Below are 26706 nucleotides of genomic sequence, written 5' to 3'. Positions count from 1 at the left end.
GGAATCACGGTGATTCCATATTTGGACGACCTGCTGTTCAAAGCGGAGTCAGCAGACAGGTTGAAGAGTCACTTGGCAGAAGCCATCGGGTTTTTGCAGGCTCAAGGCTGGCTTTTAAATTTACAAAAGTCTCAGTTGGTGCCGTCACAGAGACTCCAATTCCTGGGAGTTGTTCTGGATACCCACCTACATCGGGTATTTCTACCAGAGGCAAAGGCCAGGGATCTGGATGCCTTGGTCCAGGAGATCCTCGGGTCTCATAGCACATCAGTATGGAGGTGCCTCAAGCTGCTGGGGAAGATGGTGGCGTCTTTCGAGACGTTGCAGTTCGCCAGGTTCCACTCTCGAGTGTTCCAGTGGAACATTCTGACAACTTGGTCAGGAAATACTCGGACCATGAAGTCAGAACAGATAGTGCTGTCTTCAGAAACTCGATCCTCCCTGAAATGGTGGACGGAGGTGGATTCCCTTCAGTGGGGTCGGTCCCTGCAGTACTGGAGCTGGCTGGTAGTCACTACCGACGCCAGTCTCAGGGGCTGGGGGGCAGTAGTCTTGGACCTGCGTCTGCAAGGCTTGTGGACCTCAGAGGAGTCTGCCTTACCGATCAACATCTTGGAACTGAGGGCTGTGTGGAAGGTGATTTCTCTGGCGGGAGAAAGATTACAGAGGCTCCCTTTAAGGATTCAGACCGACAATGCCACAGCTGTGGCATATCTGAATCACCAGGGAGGCACACGCAGCAAGCTGGCTATGTGGGAGGTGTCCCGGATCTTCTTTTGGGCGGAACAGAATGTTCCAGCATTATCAGCAATATTCATACCAGGAGTGGAGAATATAGAGGCCGACTTCCTGAGCAGGGAGGAGCTGATGGAAGGGGAATGGAGCCTGAACCCACAAGTATTTCACCAGATTACACTGAGGTGGGGAACTCCGGATGTGGACCTGATGGCATCCAGGTTCAACCATCAGGTACCCAGGTTTTATGCCAGGACGAGGGATCCACTGGCAGAAGCAGTGGATGCCATGACCATCCCCTGGGAGGGGAATCTACTTTATGTTTTTCCACCAGTTCCAATGCTGGCAAGAGTGTTGAAAAAGATACAGGCCCAGGCAATCCCAGTGATTTTAGTGGCCCCAGATTGGCCAAGGAGGTCCTGGTACTCGAGGCTTCAGAGATTGTCTGTGGACTCGTGGCGTCTACCTCTGAGGTCAGACCTTCTAAAACAAGGACCGTTCAACCATCTGGATTCAGCTCGATTAAATTTGACGGCCTGGCTGTTGAAACCGCCATTTTGAGGAATAAAGGTTTCTCGGAGGCGGTGGTTAACACTATGATTAAAGCCAGAAAGTCAGTGTCTTCTGCAAATTATTATAGGGTCTGGAAGACCTATATTCGATGGTGTGAAAGACAGAAGTCGCACACGTCGCGCTTTAAATTGGCTAAATTGTTGGAGTTTTTACAGGATGGCTTTTCCTCCGGGTTAGGCCTTCAGTCACTCAAAGTACAGATCTCGGCCTTGTCAATTTATTTCCAAAGAAGGATTGCATTATTACCGGAAGTACAGACCTTCCTGCAGGGGGTGTCTCGATTGAAACCTCCCTACAAGCAACCAGTAGCACCATGGGATTTATCTCTGGTTCTGGAGTGTCTTCAAAAGGCACCTTTTGAACCATTAAGGTCGGCTGACCTTAAATTCCTTACATGGAAACTGGTATTTTTGTTGGCAGTGGCGTCTGCAAAAAGAGTATCGGAGTTGGGAGCATTGTCATGCAAGTCTCCCTTCCTTATATTTCATGATGATAGGGCTGTCCTTCGGACAGTACCCCAATTTTTACCAAAAGTAGTCTCTGCTTTTCATCTAAATCAGGAGATAGTTCTGCCTGTGTTTCAACCCCCAGAGGGTTCAAGGAAAAGGGACAAATTGAGGAATTTGGATGTTGTGCGCGCCTTGCGCGTTTATGTGGACAGAGTTTAGAGTGTCAGAAAGACTGATACTTTGCTTGTTTTGTATGACATACACAAAATCGGTTGGCCTGCTTCTAAGCAGACCATTGCTAGGTGGTTGCGCTCTGTTATAGCGTTTGCATATACTAAAGTTGGTAGGCCTGTGCCGGCCAGGATTAATGCGCATACCACCAGGTCGGTTGCCACCTCTTGGGCGGTTCGACATGGGGCAACAGCTGAGCAGGTTTGCAGGGCTGCCACTTGGTCATCTGTTCATACCTTTGCCAAATTCTATAGGTTCCATGAGTTCGCGTCGGAGGACGCATCATTCGGGCGAGCAGTGATGAGAGCTGCAGACCTGAGCGTACCCACCCAAAGGACCGGCTCTGGAACGTCCCAATGTGAAGCTGTGTCACCCGGACCATTGAAAGAGAAAAAGGGATTTTTGTAAGAACTTACCGTTTGAATCCCTTTTTCTGATATGGTCCTGGTGACACAGCGATCCCTCCCTTACGCTCAGTAAGTATGCCAGGTTCATGATGTTTCATGTTATATGGTTAAAAGTTATTTTTGAAAAATGTGCATGTAATGTGTGCAGGCGTTTGTACTGAGTTAATGTATTCCAGTGGCTTTGAAAGATTGAACTGAAGAGTCCGGGATGCAGTAGGGGAGGAGCCTACCCTCTAAAGCTTTAGGATAGGTGCCTGGCTCCTACGGACCCTCCTACATCCCAGTGTTGAGCTGTGTCACCAGGACCATATCAGAGAAAGGGATTCGAACGGTAAGTTCTTACAAAAATCCCTTTTTTCATGCACAAATAAAAAAAACGGTACTTATGTATTATCTGGACTCCCATGTTAAATGCACCCCATTTTTTCATACTCCTACTATCCAACTACGCATGGAGTTAATTATATATAGTGTGGCGAGCGCAGCGAGCCACCGTGCCCGAAGCGTGGCGAGCGCAGCGAGCCCCGCGAGGGGACGCGGTCTCATAAGAAAAACGGGAGCCCAGATATTACATAAGTACCAAAAAAACTTATAGCCACGGAGGCATTACTTTTTAATTCAGCCTCGTACATGTCATGTGCAATGAAAAGCATGACTGGAACATAGCTATACCGGGATATACTTTATTTATGAAGGAAAAAATGGGAAAAATTGGAGGAGGGGTAGCAATGTATGTAAAGAAAAAAAAAGCATGACTACTACCTTAATACAATGTTTTAAAGAAAAAACAGACCCTTTGGGTGACCATAGAAACACAGGACAAGGTGATTCTTTGTATTGTGGTGATCTACAGACCACCATGTAAAAAAGAGGAACTTACTGGTTTAAAATTAAGACCGATAATCAGCAATCCATGTTGAATTTTCTCAATTTGGGAAAAAATTATTGGGATTATTAAATCCAGAATGTACCTGGTTCCCAAATGGATCACAAGTCATAGATGCCCACGGGGCTTTGTTTTTGATTGGTGCATGGAATCAGGAATTTGTGCTGTTCTAATATCTGCGTTATGGGTGTAATTCGATTGTGTCAGATATATTTCTTCTTCGGGCTTCATGGTTCCCACAGGGTGACATCAGGGTTGTAGGCGGATCCAGAGGACCGTGGTACCAATCAGCGATGCTTTCAATACATCCCAGGATGCACGGCTCCTCTCCCTATAACTCCGCCTTCATGCTCAGCTCCTCAGTTTTTTTGTTGGTGCCAGCAGGAAGCTTTTTCTATTTTTTCACTGAAACTTCTGTTTTACTGTAGCGATAATGCAGCTGGGCTGGCTGCGATGTCAGTCACACTGACAACAGCGCAGCAGCTCCATCACCCTGATAACAGCGCAGCAGCTCCATCACCCCTGCCAGTGCCGAAACTCCCCCACGACTTGGGTCAAAAGGGGTACTTTCGGTAGAGGTGACACCTGGTGCCTAGCACCGCCGGACGCTAAGAACCTTCGACAGTGTGGCCGGGCGACACAGGGGAAGGTTAGGCTCTCTATGAGAGCGCACAAATCGTCGTGACGTTGCGGGTCGGGGGGGGGGGCGGACCGCAGCGGCTGGCGTGGACACTGCAGCAGGGACTCCACTAGAGCACCGGGGCACAGGGCGCAGGCTGGATGTAACCATCCATTTTATTACAAGGGCTCACAAGCGCTGGTGGGGGAAGTCCAGAATAGGGGAGGTGGTCACTCTCCCTGCTCCCTCAGAGACCGGCAGCCATCTTCAGCAGTGCAGCTCAGAGTCTCCTGGAGTATGGGTACAGTCTCCCCTCTAAAACTGTCTACTGCTGACACGTATTTACAGCATTCACATCCTACTTGCCTCCATAGAAGCACAGTAGTTGATAGGAGTGCATTGGCAAATGCTTGCCCCAGCTATATACTGCTTTAAGCTGCATTGCATGTGACTTAAGTGCTAGTCTGTTATTTCTTCCTTCTTTCTTTTGTCTGCTAAAGTAAATATATATATATATATATATATATATATATATATATATATATATATATATATACACACTGATTCCACAATACCCAGCCAGGTATTCTGCTTGGAAGAAAGAGGCGGCACTCATCGGGCTTGAAATTACCAAATGACCCTAAATTGAGGCCCGACGAGTGCCGCCTCTTTCTTCCAAGCAGAATACCCGGCTGGGCATTGTGGAATCAGTGTATATATATATATATATATATAGAAGTCGTGGGCTAGGCACTCCTGGAGATAGGCAATAACTTGCGGCCGGTGCCTTCACGAAGTAGTTACAGGTAGTGGAAGGTGCGGCACTCAGTCGACTTGTAATCCATGCGAAATAAATACACAACTCACTGGTTGCTTAACAACGTTTCAAATGTATTACATTTGTCATCAGGATAAAGTACAAGTGCAATGAAACATACCTTTATAGACACAGACAGGGGAACAGTGTGAGAGGGCGGAGCAGTAGCGGCCGCCCCTCTGGTGGGGGAGTGACGTCACAGAGTTACAGCCCGCAGGCAACGTAAGGACGTTTGAGGGAATCACCATGGTAACATGAAAACATACTGTGAAAATAATACAGAGTTTCAGTATACAACGAGAGAATACAACCATAAACAATGTACTGCAGTAAGGCATAATCAATTACATAAATATGCAAAGGTGAAATACAGTTCACAACACATGAGATAGGGGACAGGATTCTGTCATTTTTAACGGAATACAGACAGCGGCAGAAATTCATTCAAGCCTCTAGGGGAGACAACATTAAGGCGATGTATCCAGCGTGCTTCGAGTTGTAACAGTTTTTTTGCACGATCACCTCCTCGGATGGAAGGGGGGACACAATCAATGATGCGGTAGCGGAGGGAGTTGAGCGCATGTCGACACTCAGCAAAGTGTCGTGCTACCGGCTGATCACTGCTGCCGCTGAGTAGGGCTTGTTTGATGGAGCTACGATGTACACCCATCCTTTCTTTGAATTTACGCTCTGTTTTGCCTATGTAGTATAGACTACATAAGCATACAATAAGGTATACAATGTAACAGGAATCACATGAAAAGCGGTATCTGATTTTATATTTATGGCCAGTATGGGGATGGGGAAATTCATCACCTGTGAGGAGGAACTGGCATGTCACGCATGGACATCTGAAGCAACCGTTTCTGCTGGTTTGAAAGAACATTTTATTGCTTTTAGGAATGGATATTTGCGTTTTGACTAAAAGGTCACGAAGATTTTTCCCCCGTGAGTAACAAGGCATAATTGATTTATTGCTGAACGGAAGTGATTTATCACTTTGGATAATTGGCCAATGATGTCTGGTGGTTTTGTTAATTAGGGAGGAGGCCTGGTTGAATTTATTTACCCACGGGACTCTGGTATTCTCAAGGGAATCACTGGCAGAAACTTTGTTAGTTTTAGGGGTCAATAATGTATTCCGATCCAATTGAAGCACTTTATGCTTATGTTGTAAAAGGGTTTTGTGGTCATATCCTCTATCAAGAAATTTCATGATCAGGGAATCAATTTGTTTAATGCTGTTGTTTCTGTCACTATTAATACGGAAGATGCGTAGCATTTGCGAATATGGAAGTCCGTTAATCAGACTTTTGGGGTGACAGCTTTGGGCTTTAAGAAGTGTATTGCGATCCGTACTTTTAGTGAACACAGTGGTGGAAATGAGATTATTGATGATATTAATCTCTACATCTAGGAAATGCAGTTGAGAATTACTTAATTCAAAAGTAAATTTAATCGGACCTGATTTGTTATTATATTCATTGATGGCATCAGTAAGGACATGCTGGTCCCCCACCCAAAACAATAGCAGGTCATCAATATATCTTTTGAAGAATAAAATATACCTAGAAAAAGTAGCATCAGCAAAAAACATGTCATGTTCGATTGAAAACATAAATATATTTGCATATGCCGGTGCTGCCGAAGAGCCCATAGCACAGCCCTTAGTCTGTAGGTAAAAGTCATTGTTGTATACAAAAAAGTTGTTAGTAAGGATAAGTTCTAGAAGCAGTAGCAGGAATTCAATTTTGGGCAGAGAAAAGTCACTTTTTGTCTCTAGAAATTTGCGTACCGCTAATAATCCAAGATCATTGGGGATAGATGTGTATAAATTCACAACATCAATTGTGGCAATAATGCAATTGTCAGGTAGTGAAGAAAAGTTCTCAAACTCACGTAATAGAGATGAAGTGTCCAGCAGGAACGTGGCTTCTTTTTGGATGAGTGGTTGTAGCTCTGCATCGAGGAATGTAGCGGCCGGTTGAAACAGGGAGCCATTTGCAGACACAATGGGGCGGCCTGGGGGTGATTGGAGGCTTTTGTGGATCTTGGGTGTCGTGTATAACGCTGGAACCACAGGATGATTAGGTAATAGAATGTCCGCAACCGTAGATGAGATGATGCCAGAATCCACTCCAATGTTAAGCACCTCTTTTAATTTGCTGGAACTGGAGGTAGTAGGATTACATGTCAGTTTTCTGTAAGTGGAATTATCCGAGAGCTGTCTCATCACTTCAGCATGATAGTCCTGGAGGTCTTGCAGTACTACTGCACCCCCTTTGTCCGCCGGGCGGATCACAAGATTATTGTTATTAGCCAAAGTGGAAATGGCTTGACGTTCAAGTGGTGTGAGGTTAGGGTGAACTTTGGGCATGTGGTTCATTGACAAATCCATGTCTCTTTCAATCAACCGAGAGAAAGTCTTGATGCTGGCATTGTGGGTCTGCGGGTCAAACGTAGAGGGTGGGGCAAATTTCTTGATAGCTGGAGGTATCGGGTCAAGGGGCATAGGGTTCACCACTGCAGGTTTTAAATGGAAGAATTCCTTCAGTTTAAGTTTGCGTATGAGTTCAAACTTTTCGATGCGCCATTGCATCTCGTCAAATGGTACTGTAGGGACAAATGACAGTCCATGACTAAGAAGCTTAGTTTCACTGTCACTTAGATCGTAAGATGACAGGTTGAAGGTTAACGTCTCTGCTGTATTGGCTGTCTGCCTCTCCTGTTTCTGCTGTAGTTGATGCCTCCTGCATTGACCTCCTCGTCGCGTAGGATATCCTACGCGACGAGGAGGTCAATGCAGGAGGCATCAACTACAGCAGAAACAGGAGAGGCAGACAGCCAATACAGCAGAGACGTTAACCTTCAACCTGTCATCTTACGATCTAAGTGACAGTGAAACTAAGCTTCTTAGTCATGGACTGTCATTTGTCCCTACAGTACCATTTGACGAGATGCAATGGCGCATCGAAAAGTTTGAACTCATACGCAAACTTAAACTGAAGGAATTCTTCCATTTAAAACCTGCAGTGGTGAACCCTATGCCCCTTGACCCGATACCTCCAGCTATCAAGAAATTTGCCCCACCCTCTACGTTTGACCCGCAGACCCACAATGCCAGCATCAAGACTTTCTCTCGGTTGATTGAAAGAGACATGGATTTGTCAATGAACCACATGCCCAAAGTTCACCCTAACCTCACACCACTTGAACGTCAAGCCATTTCCACTTTGGCTAATAACAATAATCTTGTGATCCGCCCGGCGGACAAAGGGGGTGCAGTAGTACTGCAAGACCTCCAGGACTATCATGCTGAAGTGATGAGACAGCTCTCGGATAATTCCACTTACAGAAAACTGACATGTAATCCTACTACCTCCAGTTCCAGCAAATTAAAAGAGGTGCTTAACATTGGAGTGGATTCTGGCATCATCTCATCTACGGTTGCGGACATTCTATTACCTAATCATCCTGTGGTTCCAGCGTTATACACGACACCCAAGATCCACAAAAGCCTCCAATCACCCCCAGGCCGCCCCATTGTGTCTGCAAATGGCTCCCTGTTTCAACCGGCCGCTACATTCCTCGATGCAGAGCTACAACCACTCATCCAAAAAGAAGCCACGTTCCTGCTGGACACTTCATCTCTATTACGTGAGTTTGAGAACTTTTCTTCACTACCTGACAATTGCATTATTGCCACAATTGATGTTGTGAATTTATACACATCTATCCCCAATGATCTTGGATTATTAGCGGTACGCAAATTTCTAGAGACAAAAAGTGACTTTTCTCTGCCCAAAATTGAATTCCTGCTACTGCTTCTAGAACTTATCCTTACTAACAACTTTTTTGTATACAACAATGACTTTTACCTACAGACTAAGGGCTGTGCTATGGGCTCTTCGGCAGCACCGGCATATGCAAATATATTTATGTTTTCAATCGAACATGACATGTTTTTTGCTGATGCTACTTTTTCTAGGTATATTTTATTCTTCAAAAGATATATTGATGACCTGCTATTGTTTTGGGTGGGGGACCAGCATGTCCTTACTGATGCCATCAATGAATATAATAACAAATCAGGTCCGATTAAATTTACTTTTGAATTAAGTAATTCTCAACTGCATTTCCTAGATGTAGAGATTAATATCATCAATAATCTCATTTCCACCACTGTGTTCACTAAAAGTACGGATCGCAATACACTTCTTAAAGCCCAAAGCTGTCACCCCAAAAGTCTGATTAATGGACTTCCATATTCGCAAATGCTACGCATCTTCCGTATTAATAGTGACAGAAACAACAGCATTAAACAAATTGATTCCCTGATCATGAAATTTCTTGATAGAGGATATGACCACAAAACCCTTTTACAACATAAGCATAAAGTGCTTCAATTGGATCGGAATACATTATTGACCCCTAAAACTAACAAAGTTTCTGCCAGTGATTCCCTTGAGAATACCAGAGTCCCGTGGGTAAATAAATTCAACCAGGCCTCCTCCCTAATTAACAAAACCACCAGACATCATTGGCCAATTATCCAAAGTGATAAATCACTTCCGTTCAGCAATAAATCAATTATGCCTTGTTACTCACGGGGGAAAAATCTTCGTGACCTTTTAGTCAAAACGCAAATATCCATTCCTAAAAGCAATAAAATGTTCTTTCAAACCAGCAGAAACGGTTGCTTCAGATGTCCATGCGTGACATGCCAGTTCCTCCTCACAGGTGATGAATTTCCCCATCCCCATACTGGCCATAAATATAAAATCAGATACCGCTTTTCATGTGATTCCTGTTACATTGTATACCTTATTGTATGCCCATGTAGTCTATACTACATAGGCAAAACAGAGCGTAAATTCAAAGAAAGGATGGGTGTACATCGTAGCTCCATCAAACAAGCCCTACTCAGCGGCAGCAGTGATCAGCCGGTAGCACGACACTTTGCTGAGTGTCGACATGCGCTCAACTCCCTCCGCTACCGCATCATTGATTGTGTCCCCCCTTCCATCCGAGGAGGTGATCGTGCAAAAAAACTGTTACAACTCGAAGCACGCTGGATACATCGCCTTAATGTTGTCTCCCCTAGAGGCTTGAATGAATTTCTGCCGCTGTCTGTATTCCGTTAAAAATGACAGAATCCTGTCCCCTATCTCATGTGTTGTGAACTGTATTTCACCTTTGCATATTTATGTAATTGATTATGCCTTACTGCAGTACATTGTTTATGGTTGTATTCTCTCGTTGTATACTGAAACTCTGTATTATTTTCACAGTATGTTTTCATGTTACCATGGTGATTCCCTCAAACGTCCTTACGTTGCCTGCGGGCTGTAACTCTGTGACGTCACTCCCCCACCAGAGGGGCGGCCGCTACTGCTCCGCCCTCTCACACTGTTCCCCTGTCTGTGTCTATAAAGGTATGTTTCATTGCACTTGTACTTTATCCTGATGACAAATGTAATACATTTGAAACGTTGTTAAGCAACCAGTGAGTTGTGTATTTATTTCGCATGGATTACAAGTAGACTGAGTGCCGCACCTTCCACTACCTATATATATATATATATATATATATATATATATATATATATATAATTTTTGGAAGGAGGGCACTCACCAATTCGCAGATAAAATTTCTATTTATTCAATTCATTAAAATATTGAACCTCAGATAGTCATCATCATCATATGTCTTGATAAAGGGCTACCCGCCCGAAACGTCGATTTGCACTACTTTTGTGTCCATTGCTTCTTTACTAATTACTGCCGCCGTGCAGTTTAAAAATCTTAGAGTGACTTCTGCTTACTACCTTCGGTATATATATATATGTAGCGAGTAGTCGGCACTTACTCTCTGTTGCAGTGTGAAGGTGCCCGGAGGGGGTATTGTAATAGGAAGCAGAACACCGGCACTCACTCCTTCCAAAATAAATTCAAGGACACTCTGAGGTGCATATTTGCAACGTTTCGGGCTTTTTTATTCAGCCCGATCCTGTACTGCCTGACGACGGGCTGAATAAAAAAGCCCGAAACGTTGCAAATATGCACCTCTGAGTGTCCTTGAATTTATTTTGGAAGGAGTGAGTGCCGGTGTTCTGCTTCCTATATATATATATATATATATATATATATATATATATATATATATGTATATATATATATATATATATAGATACAGAAGTACCAACACACTCGCCATTCCTAAGAATGGGGTGCAAACAGCACCCACTTCCCAGGATGGGGTGCATTGGCCTGTGACCACACACTCTAGTAAATACAAACACAGGGGGCCCAGCACTCACTATAACAAACTAACTCACCTTAACATTCAAATAATCAGTTAAATAAATAATGGGGTTTTAGTTCATGAATTGATCAATGCATTTAAGCTTGCAGCCCATCGCCAAGGGACCCCATTTCACTGCAAGTCCTACACTAACAACTGATTTTCATGGGAACCTGGCAACTGTTTGCACATCATAGCTAAAATGAACATGTGTTATTTTCCTGGGTTAAAGCTCAACTGCCATGTCCTTATGGCTTTTAAAGGTGAGACCATCCCAAACACAGCACCTGAATTATGCCTCTGTTACTGTGATCATAGCTTTCTCATGCACCCTAGATAAGCTCATTTACCTGAAACCTGTGACAGCTGCCCCTTTAATACTAATTCAGGTGCTGTGTTTGGGATGGTCACTCCCACTTAGACAGAAAAAACAAGCAATTACAGTATATTGACACAGCGCTACTTTGAGGAAGAATAAATGTAATACAAAATTATTAAACATTTATTTAATTCAACTATTTAATAACAATCAATGGTTAAAAAAAACAAATAAAAAGTATAAAAAAGAGAGAATGAACTGATTTTAGCAGCAGTAAAAAGATTAGGCCATAATCAAGCAGCAGTCTCTCTTGGTACAAATGATTGAATGACCTTTTGCTTGGTTACAGTCCCGTTCCTATAATGACTTGAGTGCCACTGCAGCCCCAGACCAGACCCACGTGCTTCCTTTCCCAGTACCCTCAGAACTCCAATCCTGGGTTTCAAGCAATCCATTGCAACAAACCAGCATCTAGCGAGTGAGGATCCATCAATAGTGAGTGTTTGTGATCAGCTTAAGGACACTGTTCTTAGAATTGGAGGTCACTACAGGAACAGGACTGTAACCAAGCAAAAGGTCATTCAATCATTTGTACCAAGAGAGACTGCTGCTTCATTATGGCTTAGGGGGGTATTCAATGTCAGGGGCACGGCTGTCGAGCTAGCGCGACAGCCGTGCCCCTGTCCCGTTCTCGGTCAGCTCGCCTGGAGCTCGGCAGTCGGGATTCAATGTCCCGGCCGCCGAGCGGCGAGAAGGGGGCGTGGCCGCAAGTTGATGACGAAAATAGACGAGCTCCGGCCAGGAGCTCGCCTATTTCTGGCTTTTCTCGGCAGAACGAGCCCGACAGCTTGTGATGTCGGGCTCGTTCTGCGCAAAACCCCTGTTCAATGCTGTCGGGGAAGACAGCATTGAATAGGGCCCCGCAGCCATCTCCCCCGTCAGGAGATGGCTGCGGGAGCTCGAATGACATTGAATACCCCCCTTAATCTTAAAACTGCTTCTAGAATCAGTTCATTCTCTCTTTTTTATACTTTTTATTTGTATTTTTAACCATTGATTGTTATTAAATAGTTTAATTAGATAAATGTTTAACCCCTTCCCGACACAGCCTGTTTTTGCCTTCCTGACAGAGGCCTTTTTTTCAAATCTGACAGGTATCACTTAAGTGGGGATAACTTTTTTTGCTTTTACTTATCCCAGTGATTTTGAGATTGTTTTCCCGTGACACATTGTACTTTAAATTAGTGGTAAATTTTGGTCGATACAGTTTTTTTTTTTTCTGCTTGTGAGACAAATAATCATACCACTCAAAATAGTTAATAACTAACATAAACCATATCTAAACTTTATTATAACATCATTATTTCAACCTCCTTTAATTTTTTTGGACACTAGGGGGCAGCAGAGTCTAAATTTTACACATCACACAGTTTAACGCTGCTTTTGGCTGTTCACGTTTGAACAGCCAATCGCAGCGATCGCCCATGACGGGGGGCATCGCTGCCCCCCCTGGGCAATGAGGGAGGATGTCTGCTGTCAGGGACAGCAGACATCGTCCTTCTGTCACCACGTCTGTAGATGCGGTGACAATTCAAAGGCATGACGTACATTTATGCCATGTGTCGGGAAGTACATCCCGACCATGACGTAAATGTACGTCAAATGTCGGGAAGGGGTTAATCATTTTTATCCCATGGTGGTATCTACATTTATTCTTCCTCAAAGTAGCGCTGTGTCAATATATTTGCTTGACAATTTCACTCACAGTCTCTACAATGTCTCATCCTTCGAAAATGGGATGGGCAGCATCAGTGTATCTGGACCACGTTCATAACACTGGCTCCGGAGGTTTGAGTGTCTCTCCAGTGGTGGCTCCACTTATCTCACCTGAACTATGTACGTCCATTTTGGTTCACCGACTGGATTCTGCTCACTATCAATGCCAGTCTATGAGGCTGGGGAGTGGTAGTAGAATCCCGATCCTGGCAAGGCATATGGTCCAGCTCGGAAAACTTGCCTGCCCATCAATATTCTGGAGCTTCGGGCAGTGTACAATGCCCTCATTCGATCTGAGGAACTCCTCCAAGGCAGACCTGTACAAATCCGGTCAGACAACGCTACAATAATGGCTTACATTAACCACCAAGGGGGCACCCACAGTGCAGCAGCCATGCGAGAGGTGTCCAGAATTCTGACTGGGGCAGAACATCACCTCCTGGCATTGTCGGCTGTGTTCATCCTAGGAATATTAAATTGGGAAGCAGACTTGCTAATTCGTCAAGACGTTCATCCGGGGGCGTGGTCACTCCTGGTTAGCCGTTGGGACTTCCCAGACATGGATCTCATGGCATCATGTCACAACAACAAACTTCAGAGTACGGGTCGCGGTCCAGGGATCCTCAAGCCAGCTTCACGAATGCTCTGTTAATTCCATGGAGATTTCATCTTCCATATGTCTTTTCTCTGGTGTTTATGATACCCAGATTTGTCAGGAAATTCAAACAGGAAGATGGGTATCTATTATTGATATCATTGGACCAATTTGACCTCTACATCACTGGTTTGTAGATCTACAACTGTTGTTCGTACAGCAACCGTTCTGGCTACCACTACGACCAGACTTGCTCAGTCGGGGCCGTTGCCTACACCCAGATCTACAGCGCCTGTCTTTGAAACTCAAAACTGGCATCTTAAAACAAAAAGCTTTTTCCACAAAAGTCATCTAAACGATGATTAAAGCCCACAAACCTGCTTCAGCCAGGGTGTGGCATACTTATTTCTCTTTGTGTGCATCCCGCAAGTATAACATAAAGGTTTTTGAAATGGTGAGATTACTTTCCTTTTTGCAAAGAGGATTGGACCTAAGGTCTTGGGTCTAAGACTAGCCTCACTAAAAGTACATATCTCGGCTCTATCCGTTTGGGTCCAACGGAAGATGGGATCTCTTTCAGATATATGTACTTTTATCCATGGAGTTATACGTATACAACCACCATATGTACCCCCAACACCATGGGATCTGTCCCTAGTGTTACAGGCTTTGGGTAAACCTCCCTTTGAACACTACATACAGTGGAATACACGTGCCTCACAGCTAAAACTGTGTTCCTTTTGGCAATTGCGTCTGCTAGATGCATATCAGATTTGACTGCTCTTTCATGCCGTCCTCCTTTTCTAATTTTCCATTCAGATAGGGCAGTGCTTAGAACCAGAGCTTCCCACCTGCCCAAAGTGGTGTCCAGGTTTCATATTAACCAGGAAGTAGTCGTTCCCGCGTTCAACTCAGATGATCTGTCCCCGGCTGAACGCTCCTTGGATGTGGTTAGGGCTCTAACTGTATATTTAAAACAATGCATGAAAAGTAATAAACAACACTTAATAAAAATACATGAGTTTAAAAAGCGGGGTAGAAATATTGTGCACACTTGATAGCGGGTAAATGAATAATGAGGGGGTCCCCCTACAGTTGGACAAAATGCTGGAGAGTCCGTTCCTATATTCCCCTGGACAAATCTGTTGATGTCATATTTACCACCCTTGATGTTAAAGTGATGTCCTCGTCCGAGTGTCCACGGGTCGGCCCAAGATGGCACAAATTACCGACAGTGGATGGGTGGCAAGATGCTCGGATGCTCCCAGAAGGAGGAATGATGGACGGTGAATTACCGGATGTTGTCCTTCAGGTTTGAAGCACGAGGAAACAATGTCCCAGGGTGTAAGAATTGTATATCCAGGGGATGGTTCGGGCTGCAATCCAGAGATTTTGATGATAAATGAAAGAGAGGGGGGGGTTCCCCAGTAGCTCCCTGATGCGTTTCGCCACTCTTGGTGGCTTTATCATTCCTCCTTCTGGGAGCATCCGAGCATCTTGCCACCCATCCACTGTCGGTAATTTGTGCCATCTTGGGCCGACCCGTTGACACTCGGACGAGGACATCCCTTTAACATCAAGGGTGGTAAATATGACATCAACAGATTTGTCCAGGGGAATATAGGAACGGACTCTCCAGCATTTTGTCTAACTGTAGGGGGACCCCCTCATTATTCATTTACCCGCTATCAAGTGTGCACAATATTTCTACCCCGCTTTTTAAACTCATGTATTTTTATTAAGTGTTGTTTATTACTTTTCATGCATTGTTTTAAATAAATTTATCAATCGATTCTCATCACTAGTGCGCTGTTCATCCTTTTTTCCTACTCTTGTTTTCCATACGGGACTAACTATCCCGTCCACTGAACAGCTGCAGGGTAAGCAACACGTGACATTGCGCCCCCAAGTTCTGACCCCTAGGGGACAGTCCTATTTTTTCCCGTCTCTAACTGTATATATTGAACATACTGCTTCTATCTGTAAGTCAGACACACTATTTGTCCTCTACGGTTTTACAAAAAGGGCTGGCTGGCGTACAGACAAACTATAGCTCCCTGGATATGAATGGTAATTCAGCAGGCTTACCAGCAAGCTGATCTCCCTTTACCACTGTCTATTCATGCACATTCCACCAGATCTGAAAGTCCATCATGGGCGGCACATCGATAGGCATCCGCTGAACAACTGTTCAAGGCCACAACATGGTCATTTGTTCATACCTTGACAAAGTTCTATGCACTTGACACGTTCGCCTCAAGCGGTTACCCTCCATTGAGTTCTGCTTTTGGACATCCCCAATGTCAACCTGTGTGGACTATGAAACCCGAAGAAGAAAACAAGAGTTATGGTAGACCTACCTTCGGTTAAATCTCTTTCTTCAATGTTCATGGGACCCACAGGGCACCCCCCCCTTATTTAGGCCTGAGGTATTCCTTTGTGATACACAAGATGTGACTTAAATGACCTTGGTCATGCCTTCCCTCGCTCTATGTATGATTGTACTGGTATGCTCTTATCTGTCTTCTTCCTTCTCCGCTTTCTGCTATTGGCTGGCCAATAAAACTGAGGAGCTGAGCATGGAGGTAGGGTTATAGGGGAGAGGAGCCGTGCATCCAGGGACATCTTAAAAGCTTCGCTGATTGGTGCTATGGTCCTCTGGATCCGCCTACAACCCCGATGTCACCCTGTTGGTCCCATGAACCTCGAAGAAAGAGAGTTAACCGAAGGTAGGTCTACCATAACTCTCGTTTTTTAGGCAAAAAAAACGATCTGTAGAGCAGTTTTTTTTTGCCTGATGATTTAATTGGGCAATTCAATGGCTGTCCTTTTTTTTTGGCCAGTAGTACATCCAGGTCAAAGCACACAGGATTTGGGAGAAGATCACGGATCCATATGTTTTCGCAATCACAGTGATTTGGTTTTGCTTGCCTTTCGGCAGGTGAAAACTAATCTTTGATAGTTCCGACTTTTGGGGACAATTGAATCATTATCTGCAGTAATTACTGTGGCTTATTTAATTCCCCCTATGTGTGTAAATGGGAATGATGTTATGTAAACAGCTATTTTATTTATTATTGCATGTTTTTTGTGTTTGACAGTTCCAGGATTTTGATGATTTTTTTTCCATTGGAGGCCGCAGATCTCTCATCTTTTTCTATCAAGAAATGGACATGCCTGGAATAGGTAAATATTTAGATGTTGGTATTACTGCTATATGTTGTTGACTTTATTTTAATTGTAGTTGTTTTCATACAGTATGTAAAAACCTAGGGAGAAGGGGGAATAGCTGAGCATTGCTACTCCTTGGTATAAGGATTATAGGAATATCCACTGTCTAACAAATTCGTAAATATATAATGTAGATTTTTCCTTTCAGCTTATGGTGGATCCTTGGACTATGGGTAGGCTGGTCTGGAGAACCTGGGCACCAAGGGGATAACTTTTTTAGAGAAGCGCAGCAAGTGGCTCCTCCTCCCTCATATAGTGTTCACTCTAGAAATTTTTTAGGGCAGGGTGCTGACCACAGGAAGGGCAGATTTTTCAATCGCGAGGGCACATTTTAATTTAAAAGGTCAAAATGGTGACACCTGAGCTACAAACAATCAGCACGTTTATGCTACAGTATATAATCCATCCTGTGACACCTGAGCGTCGCACCATCAGCACATTTATGCTATATAACCATCCTGTGACACCGGAGCGTCACACCATCAGCACATTTATGCTATATAATCCATCCTGTGACACCTGAGTGTCACACCATCAGCACATTTATGCTATATAACCATCCTGTGACACCTGAGTGTCACACCATCAGCACATTTATGCTATATAATCCATCTTGTGACACCTGAGAGCGTCACACCATCAGCACATTTATGCTATATAATCCATCCTGTGACACCTGAGCATCACACCATCAGCACATTTATGCTATATAAACCATCTTGTGACACCGGAGCGTCACACCATCAGCACATTTATGCTATATAACCAACTTGTGACACCGGAGCGTCACACCATCAGCACATTTATGGTATATAACCATCTTGTGACACCTGAGCATCACACCATCAGCACATTTATGCTATATAATCTATCCTGTGACACCTGAGCGTCACACCATCAGCACATTTATGCTATATAATCCATCCTGTGACACCTGAGCGTCACACCATCAGCACATTTATGCTATATAACCATCTTGTGACACCTGAGCGTCACATCATCAGCACATTTATGCTACAGTATATAACCCATCTTGTGACACCTGAGCGTCACACCAGCACATTTATGCTATATAACCATCTTGTGACACCAGAGCGTCACACCATCAGCACATTTATGCTATATAACCATCTTGTGACACCGGAGCGTCACACCATCAGCACATTTATGCTATATAATCCATCTTGTGACACCTGAGCGTCACACCATCAGCACATTTATGCTATATAATCCATCCTGTGACACCTGAGCGTCACACCATCAGCACATTTATGCTATATAATCCATCCTGTGACACCTGAGTGTCACACCATCAGCACATTTATGCTATATAATCCATCATGTGACACCTGAGTGTCACACCATCAGCACATTTATGCTATATAACCACCTTATTGGTGGGACAGTGAGCCCTGCCCCAGGCCCCCAGCCATAGTTATTATTGTAGCACTAGTTGCCAGCTATCAGCACCTATGGCTGTGCACTCCTGAACAGAGCAACACTATATATAACTGCTCCACCAGGCACCATCTAGTGGCCACAGGCACACACAACACATGAATTCCCCCCATTGAAGCAGAATTCGCCTTTTATTATATAGGATGGTGGGGTCAGGTAGGTATCCTGCATCTACAGCAATAGCTGCAGTAACGGCCAACTACCATAGAATGCTCTGTCCCTGGACTTCCCTCTTATGCTGCTTTCCCACTGCAGACCAGTTTAAAGTACTGGTAATCTTAAATGGTATTTAAAACGGTATTAGCATTCCCACTGCAGCAGATTACCGTTTTAAATACCATTTAAGTACCATTCCCATTGCAGTGAACCGTGTAAAATGTAGAGTGCCTAACCCCCCCCCCCCCAGTGTAAAGAGTGCCTAATCCCTCCTCCCCCCCCCCCCCCCAAGTGTAAAGAGTGCCTAACCCCCGTACCTGCCCTGTGCCCCCACCTCTCTGTGTGCCCCCACCTTGTACTTACCTGCACGGGGATGCAGGGCAGTGGGGAGACAGCGGTGGTCCATGCAGGGTCCATGCGGGGTACAGGCAGTCCCAGTGCCTGATGAGAACTAGTAGTTCTCACTTTGTGCATATGTAATGAGTGCACGTGCATACTAATGAGCCGTTCATTACATATGCGCATATGTAATGAGCGGCTCTTTATTATGCATGTGCACTCATTACACATGCACAAAGTGAGAACTACTAGGTCTCATCAGGCACTGGGACTGCCTGGAGGCTAAATAACGTTTAAGAGGCATTCCCACTGCCTCTTAAACATTATTTTAACGTGTAGGACTCTGCTTTAAAAACGGGTTGAAATACCATTAACTTTAAACGGTATTTCAACTCTGTCACTTTCCCACTGCAGCCTTAAAACGGTAAATTGCGCTGAAAATCGGCAATTTACAGTTTTTTAGCTGCAGTGGGAAAGGGGCATCAATGTATGATTGGTAGCACTTGTTTCACACAGGATAAGAAAGCTGCTTTAACACAGGTGATGGTAATTTTAAATGGAGGGAGAAGTGCAGAAACAGAGCAATGTGTCCCTCCTGGAGAGGGTCATGTTGGGAGGTATGCAGCAGGACACAATGGAATCTGTAGCCCATCAACAGCTGACGAGCGCCCATATAATTGTGTGGCGCCGCCAGTGCAACAGATACAAGGCTGCGGGCATACTGCTGTCATGTGACCGGCCGACCGCAGCTGGGTTTGATACTATATAGCCACCATACCCGGCAACCAGATGAGGCGGGACGGGCGGTCACTGCGAGCGGGTGTAACGCGTCATACCTGCGGTGCCAGGGCACTGTTGGCTTCATACGCCGCTATATACCGGGAGAGACCGTGCACCAGAAGCTGCTCAGAGATAGACTGTAACACGGCGGATCCAGCTGTCCTCGCCCACTTACTGATCGGCAGCCATTGGGCGCTGTGTATACAAATAACCAATGGCAGCGCTGCCTTGTGGTAAGAGACGTCCCGCATCTGCTGATATTGACTGCAGGGCTGAGGGGGGAGTGTCCACTCCACATGCTGCCTTTCTAGAAGCTTACACTGTCAGCGGGAGGAGACTTCTAGCGAGGCAGCAGCTATTAACTTGTGCAGGGCGGGCAAAAACGGGCAGGGCGGAAATCGGCGGCTTTAAAAGGGGCAGGGCGCAGCGCCCCGTAAAATAAGCCTAGCGGGAACACTACTCATACCCTCACCTGTCCTCAGCGCCTTTTAGAAGTTTTTCTTTCACAAACTTGGGGTCTATATTATGATTTGTCAGAATCACCAGCAGTTCCTTCGATTTGCAGTAGGAAACAGTGACTTTCAGTTCCGAGCACTTCCATTTGACATGTCCACATGGTGTTAACTCCTCACTAACAGTCAGCCTTACTTGGACGACCTTCTTCTGCTATCCCAATCACAAGAGGCTTTTCAAAAACATCTCCTTCTAACTCAGGCACTTCTCAGCTCCCGTGGTTGGAAAATCAACTGTCGCAAGTCTAGTACTGTTCCATCGGCCACCATACTTCATCTGGGTATCCAGAGGAAAAAAGGTCGAAAATTCCACACATGGTTCAGTCATTCCTCCAACACTTGTAACTGGAGTTACCTCGTCTGTGGAATCACTCACACCTCCACCTCAAGTCGCAGACAGTCTCCCTATCCCACAAGGTTCGCTTGTCCCTCTTGTGGTGGCTCAAGCCATCCCATCTGAGCATGGGAAGCTTATTTTTCCACACACGATTGGGTTCTGTTGACTACAGATGCCAGCTTCCGGGGCTGGGAAGCGCTGGTACAGGACATATCCTTTCGGGGTGGTTGGACAGCTCTTTAATCTCGCCTGTCCATCAATGTTCTGGAATTAAGGGAGGTCTTAATTGACTCTGTCAGTCACCTTACTCCACAGCAGACCTGTGAAAGTCCAGACGGACATAAATCATCTGAGCAGCACAAAGAGCTGTACTGCCTTGATGGAAGTCTCTGCCATTCTGAAGTGGGAAGTCCCTGTCCGCAATCTACATCCCAGACCGACATCTTCCACAGGTAATTCACGCGGGGAATGATTTCTTCAGGACATCTTTTGTCTCCTAGTAGATTGGTGGGGCAAGCCCCAAGTGAGTCGGGCCTTCCAGACACAACCACAAACTGCCTCTCTACTGGACTTGAGATCCGTCAACTTGTCTCGTAGATGCCCTCACGGCCCCTTGGCTGTTTCAGATGGTGTACATATTCCCTCCTATAGCTCTTCTCACCAGAGTGCTGCACAGGTTGAAACAGGAGCTGTAATTGCACTCTTGATTGCTTCACATTGGCCCAGTAGGCCCTGGTACATGGATCTTCTCCGGTTGTCAGTTGCTCCTCCCTGGCGTCTTCCTCTCAGATTCTCTGGCATAGCCGCTTCTAAGAGGAGATCGTCCAAGTAAGGTATTATCAGGATACCTTGCACCCAAAGAAGCTCCATCATCACTGCCATAACCTTTTTGAAGATCCTGACAATAGGCCAAAGGTCAGGGCCCGAAACTGAGCCTTCCCGGATTGAGAACCATAGGAATGCCTGGTGAGGTGGCCAAAAATGGATATGTAAGTATGCATCCTTGATGTCCTGGGGCACCAAGAATTCTTCCTTTTCCAGACCCACTATAACGCACTGGAGGGACTCCATCCTGAATTTAATGGCCTTCAAGAAAGGATTGAGCTGTGTCAGGTTCAGGATGGGCCTTGCCGAACCGTCCGGCTTCGGCACAATAAACAGACTGGAGTAATATATATGCACATTATAGGGAATTATACCCTACCTTGACTAACATTTAAATCAGTCCCCAGTGTGACAAAAATTGCGACACATTGTTTCAATATATGCGCAACAATAATGAGCATATATAATACTGTCTTCTAGTCTTCAGATACATGCTCTCACCAATCTTGAGGACACAATTTACTAACAGAATTATATATACATACCTCAGAGATCTTCCTTATCTTTTGACACTGAACATTTTTTGGAAAAAACAATCGAGTAACATACAGAGCTACACAATCTCCACCTTTCTGCAAATAGAGCAGCAAAAAATGTGTGCTGCCAAAGCAGTTTTTCTAACAACAGCTTATTAACTTTGTGTCTAAAAACGTATAGACACGTAGAACCACACAGTCATTCTGCTATCAGATGGGAAAGGGTAAGAGGATAAAAATCTCTGCTATAATTGACATTGAGGTACTCTTTACCTAGCACGGCGCCCATCGCGACCATCGCGACCATCGCATGCACTAAAAAACGGGTGCGATGCGATGCCCGCGATTTTCCCATAGGGATCAATGTTAAAAGTCAGATTGGTCGCGATTTTAGCGTTAATTGGCTCAATGCCCGCGATTTTTACATAGGAATCAATGTTAAATGGGCCACAGAGCCCTAATAGTCCCCCTGAAGTGTGAAATGGCCCCCACAATTTTTAACGCCACCCCACGATCAACGTGAACCCGAAGCGTGGCGAGCGCAGCGAGCCCGCGAGGGGCGGCGGTACGCGTCCTCCGACCTTTTCATACCCCCACTATCCACGTCGGCGTGGAGTTGAGAATAGAATAGTGTGGCGAGCGCAGCGAGCCACCGAGCCCGAAGCGTGGCGAGCGCAGCGAGCCCCGCGAGGGGACGCGGATACCTTCACAGGTAAACGCGTCCCCTCGCGGGCTTCACAGGTGTCCGCGTCGCCACGGACACCTGTGAAGCCCGTGAGGGGACGCGTATAACTGTGAAGGTATCCGCGTCCGCTCGCCACGCTTCGGGCTCGGTGGCTCGCTGCGCTCGCCACACTATTCTATTCTCAACTCCACGCCGACGTGGATAGTGGGGGTATGAAAAGGTCGGAGGACGCGTACCGCCGCCCCTCGCGGGCTCGCTGCGCTCGCCACGCTTCGGGTTCACGTTGATCGTGGGGTGGCGTTAAAAATTGTGGGGGCCATTTCACACTTCAGGGGGACTATTAGGGCTCTGTGGCCCATTTAACATTGATTCCTATGTAAAAATCGCGGGCATTGAGCCAATTAACGCTAAAATCGCGACCAATCTGACTTTTAACATTGATCCCTATGGGAAAATCGCGGGCATCGCGTCGCACCCGTTTTTGATTTACCCGCGATGCCCGCGATGCCCGCGATTTTTTACCCCCGACGCCCGCGATTGTAATCGCGGGCGCCGTGCTAGGTAAAGAGTACCGACATTTTTAACGGGGTGCTTCCAAGCATCCAATAAGTGAAGGTCTAGCTCCTCAGAGACAGGAAATGCTGCCGCCTGTTTGTGTCTCTTACCAAACATAGAAAGGCGGGATGGGGCTTGATCCTCATCCTGTACTGTTAGGGTTATTTTGACCTTGTCAATTAAATCCTCCAGCCCCTGATGTGATTTTCCCACTGTGTGCACTGAACACTTTCACAGCCCTGCACAGGGGCTGTTGGCTGGGGAGTTTGGCAGGGCGACATTTACCTGCTCGCTGGGCTCCGAACACTCGCAACCCAGCGAGCAGGTCTGAATCATGGCCACTGTCTACAGTGTGTTCCCAGTTCTTCAATTGTTACTTCCATTACTTCTGTCACTTAATTTTATATTTGTATTGTGCGCCTTAAAAACTAACCATGTATTATTATTATTATAATTATTATTGTTATTAGATTTTTTTGTATTTTTTTTCCAGATCCTGGAGCTGCAAAAATGTTCAGACTGATTTTGGGAAACACAGATAAAATGTTTAAAGGGCTTTGCTTATTTTTTATTAGACCTGAAAATGATAAAGTGATAACAGCTGAAAACATACAGGAGGTAAGAAGATTCTCTAATTATATACTCTGATAAATTACATCCGATAATATCTAGGTTTCTAAAGCTGTGTACACACGGTGGCGGTTTCAGCATATATCGCTGGCAATATGGTCGCTGAGCGACCATATTGCCAGTGATTTCATGTGCTGTGGGAGATAAATCACCAGGAGCGCACTTCCGCGGCCAGACCTTCATGGTCGTTGGTCACAGGAGAATGCTCCTCCGATTATTGCTAACAATTGTTGGTCGCTGGTGCACAATGCACTGTGTAGCAGCAACCAGCGATTTTTAGTCAAAATGAGTTACAGACAGAATGAGACAGAATAGCTTGCAATTTTCAGCCAAAATCGCTGGTCGCTGATGAAAACAGTACGCTGAGCAATATAATGCTGAGAGTTATTGCCAGTACACTGAGCAATATATTGCTGACGGATTTTAAGCCAAAATCACTCAGCGACCAAATTGCACCATGTGTTCACAGCTTAAGTTTATACATTGCACATAATCCACCAACCTTAGTGTTTAGCAATAGTACAGTTCATAAAAGGATCATGTGTAAAGCATTCTAGATCAGTGGCTCTCAACCTCAAGTACATCCAACAGTTCACATTTTCAATGTCTCCACGCAGAATTGCAAGTGAAATAATTAGCTTCACCTGTGGATCTTTTAAAATGTGTCAGTGCGTAATGAGTATAATGAGCACCTGCTGATTGACCTAGAAAAATTAACTGTTTTGGGTACTTGAGGACTGTGGTCGAGAACCACTGTTCTAGACAATTCTATTAAATGCTATGTTTAGGAAATTTGGCAGATTTGAATGCTGGCGACTTCACCCTACATTGTTCCTACATTTTACTTTACCTCACAGCCCCATAGCAGTGTGCAGGAAGATGTACTGTATGAGCCTTCTATGGGTATGGTATATATATATATATATATATTTGCGCTCTGCTCACCACCCGCGGTACTTGTGTATTATCACGGCGCCCTCATTTCCATCGCATGCCATCGTACAACCCAAAAAATCGTGTTGCATCGCATGCCATATGATCGCATGCGATGCAATGAGACGCGATTATACCCGATTTTAAATTGTACACGCACCCAGACCCGATTTTACATTGTACACCCACCCTGATGGGTACTGACAATGTTAAATGCCCCCCCATTGTTAACACCACCCCACTATCAACGCCAACCCGAAGCGTGGCGAGCGTAGCGAGCCCGTGAGGGGCGGCGTTACGCGTCCTCTGACCTTTTCATGCCCCCACTATCCACGTCGGCGTGGAGTTGATTTTATATAGTGTGGCGAGCCACCAAGCCCGAAGCATGGCGAGGGGACACGCATTACTTCACAAGTATTACGCGTGCGCTTGACACGCTTCGGGCTCGGTGGCTCGCTGCGCTCGCCACACTATATAAAGTCAACTCCACGCCGACGTGGATAGTGGGGGTATGAAAAGGTCGGAGGACGCGTACTGCCGCCCCTCGCGGCCCTCGCTGCACTTGCCACGCTTCGGGTTGGCGTTGATAGTGTGGTGGTGTTAACAATGGGGGGGGGGGGGGGGGGGGGGCATTTTAACATACTTATTACCCATCAGGGTGGGGATACAATAAAAAATCGGGTCTGCCTGGGCATTTAACATTGAAATCGCGTCGCATCGCATGCCATTAGAATGGCATGCGATGCGACGCGATATTATTGTACACTCTTCCCGGGAAAAGCCTCAAATCGGGTCCATCGCATGCCATCGCATACCTTAATTAGTGGTATGCAATGCGACGGGCGCCGTGATACTACACAAGTGCCCCACCCGCATATCACCCAGAACATGCAGTCTTACAAGGCTTCCTCAACACCTAACAATACATAAATTAGCAAAAAACAAATAAATGAACACCCAGTACTGCGGCTTACACCGTCGGCGCTTGAGGCAGCACCAGTGGGCCTGGCTGTTTGTTTCTGAGCATCCTGACCCGGTTTTTCCGCCTTGGGGACAAAGCTCCTCCCTCCTTTGTGAGCTCAGTGGTCGTGGCTCATGTCAAAGATGTGGGCTTCCACAAAACCCTGGTTCATGCTCGGTAGCCATTTTGTTAACACGCTCGGTGCTCGAGTCTGGCCTGCTATGGACAGTACGTTGACTGTATTCTCGCCCTATGTGTTTTAAATAGGGAAATGAGACGCACATACAGAAATGCCCATATACAATAATTGCATAACCTATGCAGTAGCATTTTCTGAGAATTTTTTTTATTTACAGTACTGGACAGTAGAGTAGTTCTTGCACTATAGTGTATTTCAATGGAGTCTTCACGCACACTCAATGGTAATTCTTTCACTATAGTATTAAATTGGACATCTGGTGGATGACCGCTGGTATTGCATTCACTGGTATCGCTATACGCCATGCTGTGCACCTAGTTGCGTCACCTTGCGCTGTCCTTCATTGTTATGCTTTGAAAGTTTATGGAAATAGGTTTTTGTGTGTGCATACTTCTATTATATGTAAGTTTCTTAAAAATATGAATGTGAGAATAAAAACATAGAGAGACAGATGTATCAAGCTTCAAAAAGTGATAAAATGGAGAGTAATAAACAGCCAGCCAATCAGCTCCTACCTGTCACATTACAGGCTGAGTTTAAAAATGACAGACTGGTTGTTTATCACTTTTTGAAGCTTGATACATGGGAATAGCGGCCTATGCTCATGTATCAATGTAAGGCTATGGGATTATTGCTGTAACACATTGGTTTCTAGTTTTATTAAATGATTTGCCTAGGGGACTCAGATGCACACAAGCCTTGTTTGTTTGCGTGTGTATATATGTATGCTATTTGTGTTAGGTGACTTGGGCGCACACCTGCAGAAAATGTTTGTTTGCATCTGAATACACTGATTTTTCCTATCAGCCTATGGTGGATGCTGGCACATTGGGTATGCTGTGGACTGGAAGACCCTGT

General features: G+C 45.3%; 1 protein-coding gene across 9 annotated transcripts in view; it reads left to right on the top strand.

Annotated features, from left to right (window-relative positions):
* DNAH8 (dynein axonemal heavy chain 8) overlaps positions 1–26706 on the top strand; it is a 358983-nt gene that overhangs the window by 27725 nt on the left and 304552 nt on the right. For all 9 annotated transcript variants that reach the window (XR_014471558.1, XR_014471559.1, XM_083175420.1 and 6 more), the window contains 2 exons: positions 16813–16897; positions 23619–23743. Coding sequence is in view for 7 of the 9 variants with exons in the window: in XM_083175420.1 (XP_083031546.1) it covers positions 16813–16897; positions 23619–23743 (210 nt within the window). In the remaining 2 variants the exon portion in view is untranslated. The remainder of the gene's footprint in view (positions 1–16812; positions 16898–23618; positions 23744–26706) is intronic.

The sequence above is a fragment of the Crinia signifera genome, chromosome 3, assembly GCF_055691185.1.
Source record: "Crinia signifera chromosome 3, ASM5569118v1, whole genome shotgun sequence".
Classification (NCBI taxonomy): domain Eukaryota; kingdom Metazoa; phylum Chordata; class Amphibia; order Anura; family Myobatrachidae; genus Crinia; species Crinia signifera.
Note: the sequence above shows the minus strand (reverse complement) of the source record. Positions and strands in the feature narration are given on the sequence as shown.